At 44.2% G+C, this 9,501-nt stretch overlaps 1 protein-coding gene across 1 annotated transcript; it reads left to right on the top strand.

Annotated features, from left to right (window-relative positions):
• The first annotated feature begins 6,093 nt into the window (after positions 1 to 6,093).
• Positions 6,094 to 8,496, top strand: LOC104059218 (thymosin beta 4 X-linked). Its single transcript, XM_009560860.2, has 3 exons — positions 6,094 to 6,153; positions 7,063 to 7,170; positions 8,174 to 8,496. Exons 2-3 carry the CDS (start codon positions 7,071 to 7,073, stop codon positions 8,209 to 8,211), a joined length of 138 nt encoding a protein of 45 aa, XP_009559155.1. The 5' UTR covers positions 6,094 to 6,153; positions 7,063 to 7,070; the 3' UTR covers positions 8,212 to 8,496.
• The last annotated feature ends 1,005 nt before the right edge of the window (positions 8,497 to 9,501 follow it).

Genomic DNA, 9,501 nt, shown 5'->3' with positions numbered 1-9,501 from the left:
TAGCAAACAGTAACACTTTCCAGCTGCTTGCTCTGCAGAATGCTTTCCCTTCTTACATACAGAGACATTTCCTCAAAACGAGCCTTTAGTTTGTTTGTCTTTTCCAGCATTATAAAATCTTCTAGCAAACATTTTATTTCGGAATGCCCAGCACAAGACACTTGGCTGTGTTGGATATCTGTAACTGTCCATGGCAGCTCTTGAATCAGCAAGTATCCAGTTCTTGTGACTCACAATGTCCAAAAGGACACCTAAGAATCAAAGTCCATTTTTAAAGCTTTGCCCTGTATTAACAAATGAAGCTTCACAACGCTCAAGGAAACAGGGGAAAGAATCTACTTTATGGAAACAGGAACTTCAGCACAGAGAAAACCAGTCATCTTTTCATAGGCTGCCTGCCATTACTAGACACGTATACAGGATTTCTTTAACTGAATTCAGTATCAAAGGCACATGTTCTACGTAAATTTCTGACATTTTTACTCATTTTTCTACCAGAGTTCTGTGGTTAAAATAAACATTTACAGCATAAGAATTTTTTTTCTGCCTTTGAATACTCTTTGAATCTGGGTCTTGGGTTTGGAAGATTTGTCTTTAAAGCAGAGATCTAGGAATATGGGACAAATGTGGCTTTTAAGGCTTGTTCTCACTTTAATTGCACAGTTGCTGGTTTAACAGAAGATAATTTTTCCCTTCTTGAAATTCAAGACATTGAAAGGTTAATTCAGTCTTCTCAGTTCCATTTCCTTCCTTCTGTTCCCCTTCCCACACTCCACCCCCCCTTCTGTAGACAGCCGAGTTATTTGAATTTTATGCAAGCTAGTATTCATCCAAAGGGAAAAAAATCATTCAGAATCAGACAAGCAAACATTACAACATTGCACACTTTCGTTTTTCACTTTCTGCTTGCTTTTCTCTGCATTCACCAGTTTGAGCTGTGGACAGACATGAGCTCATGCCCTAAAGTTAGTTTCCACGGAAGAGTTAACTTGAAATAAAGCTTGGATGTCCCCATCCCTTTTGAATTCCTGTTCTTTGCACTCACAAGGCTCTGTACTTGAGCTGCCGTGGTGCTTATACCTTGAGTTGCGGAAAGGCTACAGTTCAAGTTAGCACAATCGCTGCCAACGCAATCACTCTCTGCTGCTCCCATGTTATTTCATGGTGTGGTCACTCACACTCAGAGTACACTAACTCCAGAGGAGTAACTCCGCACTGAGAAGAGCCACATTTGAGCACAATTCCCAATGTTCACCCAAGAATTCTCTTTCTTACTCTTTCCCTAAGAGCTGCTGCCTGCAAGAAATGCTACTGTCCAGAGACAGAAAGGAGAGAGAGAAAGGAAAAAAGACTGTTAGTGAAGACTGGAAGTGATGCTAAACTAGTGTTTTTAGTCTGCTATTCATCACAAATTGTCATGTGCCCTAAAGCATATTACCTAATGTGACTGATACATCACATGCTTCTTTCCCCATCCTGTCTTTGGGAGTGAAGCACGTGCATGGACATTTTGTATTATTTTTTTCCCTTTGATAACACACTCATGTGTCACTGCATTTTGCCAGAAAAGGCCAGGGCAAAGTTAAGTACGTTACACTGGAAGACATGCTTTTAGGTCATTTCTCAAGAAAGTTCTGTTGTAAGAATCTCCATCTGGTTAAACTTTTAAAAATTCATCTCCATACCAAGTTTCATAAAACCAAAAAAGAGGGAGAGAGGAAATTTCCACTCCCACTAGCTTATGTTTGCCCTGGTATAGACTGTCTAAACTCCAAAGCTGTTTGGAAAACAAGGGGTTGGAAAAAATAGTCCAAGCAGAAGGACTATCTGCAACTAGCCTCTCCTCCCCCTCACCCTCTGTGCACATTGAGCCCTAAGGGCTCAACGGTCTCAACGAGGAAGATAAAACACCTTAGGTGATGATAAAACATACAGCAGAAGGCAGGTATTGAGTATTTACGCTCTAGCACTGCAGCATTACAGCAGACACCCTGACAAAGAGAGATCGTTGCCTTCCTTACACCCCCAGGATTCATTGTCTCTTACCCTGGGAACCTGTCTCCATTCCCAAACATGGATATTTTTTTTGGCTGCAAGACAGAACAAAAGGCACAAAGAAAACTAAGAAAACCCTTTCAGCAAAGCCAAAGTCTTTTTTTTTCAGTTCCCCTAAGGACGGGAAGCCTTCTAAGGATGGCTTAACATGCTCAATCCTGCTACCTTTCTGGAAGGTGCTCAATGCTTATAGACACCTGAAGGAATTAGGGTGCTTGCAGATTCCAGCCCAGCTTTTGACCTTGAAAAATTAATACTCTGCCTTTAGCACCAAAAATACCACAATATTTTGAAAATGAAATCACTGTTATATTTGAGTGAGTGTGTTATTTCGAGACAGCACTAACGTGATTATAAAATCAGTTGTGTCAGCGTATTGGCTCAGCTACAGACACTGATCTGTTCCCGTGTCTGCTCCTTGAACCGGCTGCTCACCTTAGGGTGCTTTGTCCCTCCTCAGCTCCGTATAGAAATAGATGCGATCATTTTCCTCTTGGACTGTTGCATCTAAGAGGAAAAAAACCCTTCTTCTTCCAGTTGCGCTCCTCATCCCCATGCAACTTGGCATTTCCAGAGCACCACTTGTGCCAAACACGAGCACAGCATCCCTCGGTCCACGAAGACTATGCCCTTATATATTTATGTCCCAGCAGCCCCACGCAGGCTGGGCTCGCTGCTTACAGGCAACAGCAGTCAAGGGAAAACGCTGAGTGGCAGCAGGCTCCAGACCTCCCAGCCTCACTCTTCAGACTCCCTTCCAAATTTTCCTCCGCACTCTAGCTCCCTTCAAACATTTCCTTTCACCTATTGCTCCATCCTGGTAGCAAGTATTTGTTTTGCCCTGTTTCTCGGTGGGTGTCTGACAGCCACGCGGTGGCTTGCGCTGCCAGGCACGCTTCGCGCTGTCAGTGGCGGGTGACTCACTGGTACCAGAGGTGTCAGTCCTGGCAGGTTTGCCTCAGCCCTTCATCCTTTGGCAACAGATTGAAATGACATGCAATTTCCATGGTATCTGAGGTAGCTTTTCAGACATACTAATATGGATTTACGCGCTCTGTGTCTATAGGATGTGTGAAGATCCTACAGTTTGCTTGCTCTGCTGGCTTGCTGGTTTTTCTCACTGCCATACGCTGGATCATTCAGCTGCATCTGTGCACCTCAGAAATTCTTGAGGCTTGTTGCTACCACAGTCATCCCAAGGCAGGTAACTGCCATTTTCCTTTCCTTGGTGACTTTAAAATCCATTAAAAACCTGTCAAGTAACTGCTTTGCTACTCCCGTAACAGAATGTCTTGGTTCCCAGTGAAAGTAAGGACATCTGAGTAAAATATCACCGACTCACCTTCCCTTGGCTTTACCAGCCTCCGTGCGGTGTGCACTGCCCTCAGGCCAGACTCTAGACTTTCCATATGAAAACTACCCACGGCTGTCTGTCCTGCACAGAGGATGGAAACATGAGGCTGGAATTCAATGTGAGCTGTGTTTGACCACAGTACCATACTTACAAGCTACAGAAACTTGACTGATGCTTTATGCAATGGTTAAGATGTTCGTTGTGGAGATGAGTATCTACTGATTTCAACCAAGGCTGAGAACATGTCATTTCTCATTATTCTCTTATGTGGACTAACACTGTTGCATCTTCCTCAGAAACCCAACCCAATATCAATTAAAAACCTTCAGCCTAAAAACCCAAACACTGTATCCCAAACTGGTTTTAGTATTTGGTCTGCCAATAAATCATGCAGTTAAAGTGGTGTTGGTGAAAAAAAAAGCATTTCCACCCTGTCTCAATGTATTTAGAAAAGCCTGAGATCTGCTGTGGATACAAGATGTTGAGCCTGTGACTGTACACAGAAAGTCAGAAGCAAGATTCTTCTGCTTTGCTATCTTGAACACTTCATTTGCACCGGTCAAAATTTAGGTTTTCCCCTTGTAATCTCTTGCCCGACAAGAATTCTGTTACTTGTAAAAATGGACAAATATTTTAAAAACCTGAAACTCATTAAATGCCTGGATTTGTGAATCATTCAGGTTGTGTTTTAAAGTCATTGCTGATCTTCTGACCTTCTAAATCTGGTGTCCAGCCTAACACGAAGAAAACAGAAACTAAGACTCTTCAGTGCCAAATCTCAGCTACAGCTTACACCAAGTATTTACACAGCGGCCGCCTTCCTGCTTATTCCCAGGGGTGTGTGGTCAAAACACAGCTTTCTATTTTTGACAATTGGTTGTAGTGAGGAGGAGGAAGCAAGGGAACCAAGTCCTGGCTCTAAGTATGACCATTACGTGCACACAGCGATTCTGCCTGGACAGTCAGTGCAGATGCAGAGGTAACTGAGCCACAGTCAACTGAGCTATTAGCATCACAAAAATGTAGCTGCATTAGCACCAGAGCAGTTGCATGTCCCGAAGCAACACAGCCAGGTTTGCACAGGGCTGAGCTCCATGGGACCCAGATCATCTCTTTGGCATTCCAGAGTTCTGCAGGTTTTTCCACCACTGCACTACTCCTTCCTCCTTTACCTGAAATACCACAGACACACCTACACAAAAAGTGCTCTTTTAGTGCTGTTTGCCACGGTATGCAGCAACTCCTGCATTATCTGGAGATACAGAAAATGGGGTGGATAAAGAAAGAATCACTGGGTGGAAAAGAACCACTATTTATGAATGCTGATGAGTAAAAATATTTTTTTTCTGTACTTGCGTTCATCATTTTAAACACACTTTGGAAGAAGAAGTCCTTAAAATATATCAGTTTCTCCATGCACACACATCAGACTCAAATCGGCTCTACCTAAGCCTATAATGCCAATAGAAAAATCCACAGCACCTTCCCAGTGCTCCCAATGAGCCGTGAGGCATCCCTGCCTCCCTGAGCTCATTGTCTAGGCTCCCTTTATAGTCAGTAGAGAAACCCAGATTCTCCTAGGGCACAATTACTTTTATCCCAAGTTAGTTGTCTCCTTATTGACTGTCATGGAGTTGAGACAAGTAATTCAAATGGAGACATCCAAAGTAATGCAAGAGGAAACGCACTCCAGCATCTAGGAGGATGGACACAGCCCTTCCCTCCCAAACCTGAGGGCCTTGAAAACTGATTCACCAAATAGTTTGGTGCTGCAAAGTGGGAAGCAAAGCTGGAGCCACATCCACAGTCCGCAGGAGCAGCAGCTCTAGGAGGTGGCTACAGGTGGTGCCCAAGTCTAATGCAAAATGTGTCTTGCAAACACACACAAGGACTATTAGGTTTTCTTAAAGGTTTTTTCTACACTTACATCACTCGGCATCTATGGCGCGTTTTCCCGTCACTGTGGAGTTTCCCTGCAAGCAAGTCATGCCGTGGGGATGGGTGGGATATGGGGAACAGCCATGCAAACAGAATGGGCAAATGCAGTCTTTTGCCCAGTGGAGGCAGGAGAATCAGCTGCTCGCTCTGGCGTTCACAGCCACGCATCGTCAGGCCAGACGATGAGAGAGGCACCAACAAGTGTGTGTACCAAAATGAATTAAAAGATTCATTTTGCTTCCTTTCAGGACACATTCCTGGACACCAACGTGGTGCTCAGGCTCTGCTTAGCTCAGATTTGGCTTTTGATTTGGCAGCATTTGTATCAGGGCTGTGCCTCAAGCCCTCCCAAGCATGTGCCTCTGCCGGCCCCGGTGGCTGTGGACGGTCCCCAGGTGCTTTGTTGAACTCACCTAAAAACACACCACAAACTGCAGCACCAGCCCTTAAATGAACTCCACCTTAACCTCACCTTAACCCTGAACCTCAGCATTGTGAAAGAAGTGCAGGATGGGAAACTGAAATATTATTGTCTTGGTAAGCAAGGAGAAAAGAAAACAGAAAAAAAACCCCAAGATGTATTTTGGCAGTTTTCCCATCTCAGTTTTCCCATTTTCCTCCCTCATGCACTTTCTGCAGCAGCAATCTGTCCTTTCCCTAAACACTGAGCAATCCCAGCACTAAACTAATCAATATTAATAGCGATGGGCTTGGGCGGGGGGAGGAGAGGAGGGATTACCCTGACCTTTTCCAACTCACGCTGCCTCAGACGGCCACCAAGCAGCTGAGGAGAGAGCAGCCAGACGGTAATGCCATGTGGTTTTGGTAGCTTTTCATTTTTATAGTGGTTTTTTTTTTTTTCCTGTGAATATTTACTTTTGTTGTCTCAGTGCAGATAGCAATGAAATCCGATTGTCTTCAGGAAGGAAAAAAAATAGAATTATACCAGCCATCTCTGGGCCAAACCTCACCTTGATGGAAAACACCACTGAAATCAAAGGAATAATGCCCAGGCTGGATTTTAACTTGAATTTCTGTTAAAAACAGGAATTAGATTAGGGAAGTTTTGACAAGTGAAGTGTTGAAGGCGTGTGCTTTGTAGATTTCTCTTATAATAGGGTATAATCGAACCCATTGAGCCTGCGAGCAGGATATTGAGCGTGAGAGCAAACAAAGGGCTGGGTGAACCAGTCCTCTATTGTTAAGCACAAGTGTCCACAGCAGCTCGTCCAGATGCAGGGGTACTCAGGGGTACTCAGAATTGAAGAAAAAGCCTATCAATTAAAACAAAATCATAATTGAAGCTCTTTGTTCGTATTGGATTTGGGGTTTATTGTAGCCTTTCTAGTTAGCAGCATTCCTGAAAATAGAGGTGAATGTCAGGTGGCACTATGGATTATTGACAATTAATGCATTGTCTTTTCTTTACTGAGGTATTCTTGTTTCCATGTGCAAAATATGATGTTTAGAAATTTAGTCTGAAAAAGCAGGATCAAATCCTATCTATGCCTTTCTTCTTCTGCACTGTGAAAGAGCCAGGCTCCGGGGAGAGGTCTCAGATTGAGGTGTTAGATTGGGGGGGGTTAAATAAAGATTTTTAAGGTATTTTCTTTTTGGTTTTTTTTTTACTTTTGAGCAGAAAATGCCTTGCAGATGGCTGATATCACAGCACTAGCTAATGAAGCCACGGGTTGTGTTTTTCCTTTCTTTGTCAGAACTCATCATGTCCGACAAACCAGATTTTGCAGAAATTGAAACGTTTGACAAGACCAAGCTGAAGAAGACAGAAACCAGAGAGAAAAATCCATTGCCCACTAAAGAAAGTAAGTGTTTATGAGGCTGTTTGAACTAGAAGCAGCAAGGACACAATCCGTACTGCAGTTTATATGCAAAATGAATACTAATCATCGGATTACAGGCTCAAACTCATCCCTGACTTCAACTGGGGATAATACTAAGACTTGTACTCTATGCTGGGCTTCCGATGATAGGAGTAGTTATAAACAATTGTGTGTTTTGTCTGAAAAAAAAAAATCCTTTCTGATGGGATTGCTCTTGCTTCTGCTGAAAGCAAGACCAGTGTTTCTGCTGGTTGCAGGTAACAGGATCAAACTGTAATTACCACGTTGCCAGCCTCTTCGGAGGCACAGATGCACAGGGAAACCCTTGCACATCCTTGGCAGGCCAGGCAGCATCCCCAGAAGGTGTCTGGGTTCTGGATTTAATGTGTTATCAGGCAGATGAGCTGCTGCCCCCCCTCCCCACTGGCAACCCCGGCCAGAAGAGCTCCAGGCACCTTCGCTGGGAATAAGGCTGCAGGAGAAACCCATTATCATCCCCATCTAACAGGCAATCTTCCTTAGCAAAGCACCCCTGGGCTTTGTGCAGGACCTTCTCTCTCACGGATACTGTGCACGAGCAGCCAGGTGAGGGTTGTGATTCACATGGAGCTTGGGATGGGAAAATGGCATTTCTCTGCACTTGGACCAGACCTCGTGAGTGGTTTCTTTCAGAAGACAAGCACTAACCTCTTTGGGTGTGTCAGTATTGATAGCATGGAGATGTGCTGTCCCTCAAGATAAGAAACCGGAGGTTTTTTCCCTGTTTTATAATCCGTACTGACAGTAAAGCTGTAAATACAAGAGGAGGTTTGCACCCTACTAGCTCTGCAGACATGGGAATGAGCTGGCATTTCCAGGGTGGCCAAAGAAAGCAAGTGGGGACTTACCATCCCCTGGCTCTAAGAATGACTGTAGAAATCTGTATCCCGCAGAACCATAATAATGTTTATTTATGATGTTATTGTTTCCTCTGTTCTTCTGGCAGCTATCGAACAGGAAAAGCAAAGTGAAAGTACAGCCTGAATGCAAAACTGAAGATGTGACTGCTGCTTCTTCAGTGGGGTTTTGGCTTTCAGCTTGGATCGTTTTCTTCTGTTTTGTGTCCCCACCCCACCCCCATGTTTGTTGCCCATTTATTTTAGCAAACATTCCCTCATTTAGTGTTCCCCAGGCAATAAGTTTGTTTTGTGTTTGTTGGGCAAGATGCTGTGTATTTGTGTTCTTAAAACTGTAATTCCAAGTTCTGTACCAACTCCATTACTTGCCAAAAAAGCTATTTGCATAAAAATTGTTTTCCTAAACCTCACAATAAACAGTTCTCTTCTGATCATCTGTCTTCGAGCCTTGCAGAAGTAGAATTTACACTGCAACCCTTACAAGCATCCTTCTCGCTTTGTTTGCATTTTTGTTGCACAGCATCTAGAGAGCACAGCCAGGTTGGGAAGAGTTACCCGACACCCACAGATGCCCCTGAGTGGCACACAGCCCCTTTTCCATCTCCATCTGCACGTACACCTCTATCCTGCAGCCTCCCAGAGCCCCAGGCAGCACTGACCCCTCCAGGTACCCCAACTGCCTTTGCAGCAGCCTGGAGACTTCACTCCCTTTTTCCCCATGTCCCTCAAAAGAGACATTCAAGGGAACTCCGAGTGGCAAAATTTGTATGCTGGTAGCTCTTAAGCTTTTAAACTTCCAGCTTGGCAGCAGGCATGAATAAGATGCGAAGTTGCTTGGCCTGCTTCCTTCCTGTCCAGCAGGAGGTCAGAGGTCTCAGACACAAGTCCTTGCCTGCAAATTCCGTGAAAATTTGATGGTTGGGCTGAGGAAACACTCAAATTAGCATCCCAGATGGGAGAAGGGCTGCAGCACCCTCTCTACAGCTTCTCTCTCTTTAGTCTGCCAAGATCCAATCAATCTTTGGGAAACTACATCATACGCAGCCTTTGGCCCATCTAATATCAAGCAATATAGGAATTTGGGAAGGTGGGAGAAGGAAAGAATTTTATTATTGCACTGATTTTCTGGGATGAGAGAGAGACCTTCAGCAGCACAGGAGCATAGGACACAAACCTGCAAAGCAAGAACTCCCTAAATCTTCGTTACTGGTGGCGCAATAACATCCCCACTGGTCTGCAGAGAGCTTAGCAAAAAATAGAGTCTGGTACCAGCTCGGGGGACTCTCAATTACATGGTATCACATTATCTCTGGAATTAATTTGCAATCATATTAGAAAAACAAGTGCTTACTTTGGGAGGATAAACTGCTGTCCCCAGAGCTGTGGTTTGATCCTACTTGCGCTGTGAAATAGGAAT

Source organism: Cuculus canorus, chromosome 14 (assembly GCF_017976375.1).
Source record: "Cuculus canorus isolate bCucCan1 chromosome 14, bCucCan1.pri, whole genome shotgun sequence".
Taxonomy (NCBI): domain Eukaryota; kingdom Metazoa; phylum Chordata; class Aves; order Cuculiformes; family Cuculidae; genus Cuculus; species Cuculus canorus.
The sequence above is the reverse complement of the archived record's forward strand: the minus strand, read 5'-3'. Positions and strand labels throughout refer to the sequence as shown.

Bases quoted from the DNA above. Each gene is read 5' to 3' on its own strand.
- LOC104059218 (XM_009560860.2), top strand. From the start codon at position 7,071: ATGTCCGACAAACCAGATTTTGCAGAAATTGAAACGTTTGACAAGACC. The intron at 7,171-8,173 runs GTAAGTGTTTAT...TTCTTCTGGCAG, and splicing joins TCCATTGCCCACTAAAGAAA to CTATCGAACAGGAAAAGCAA.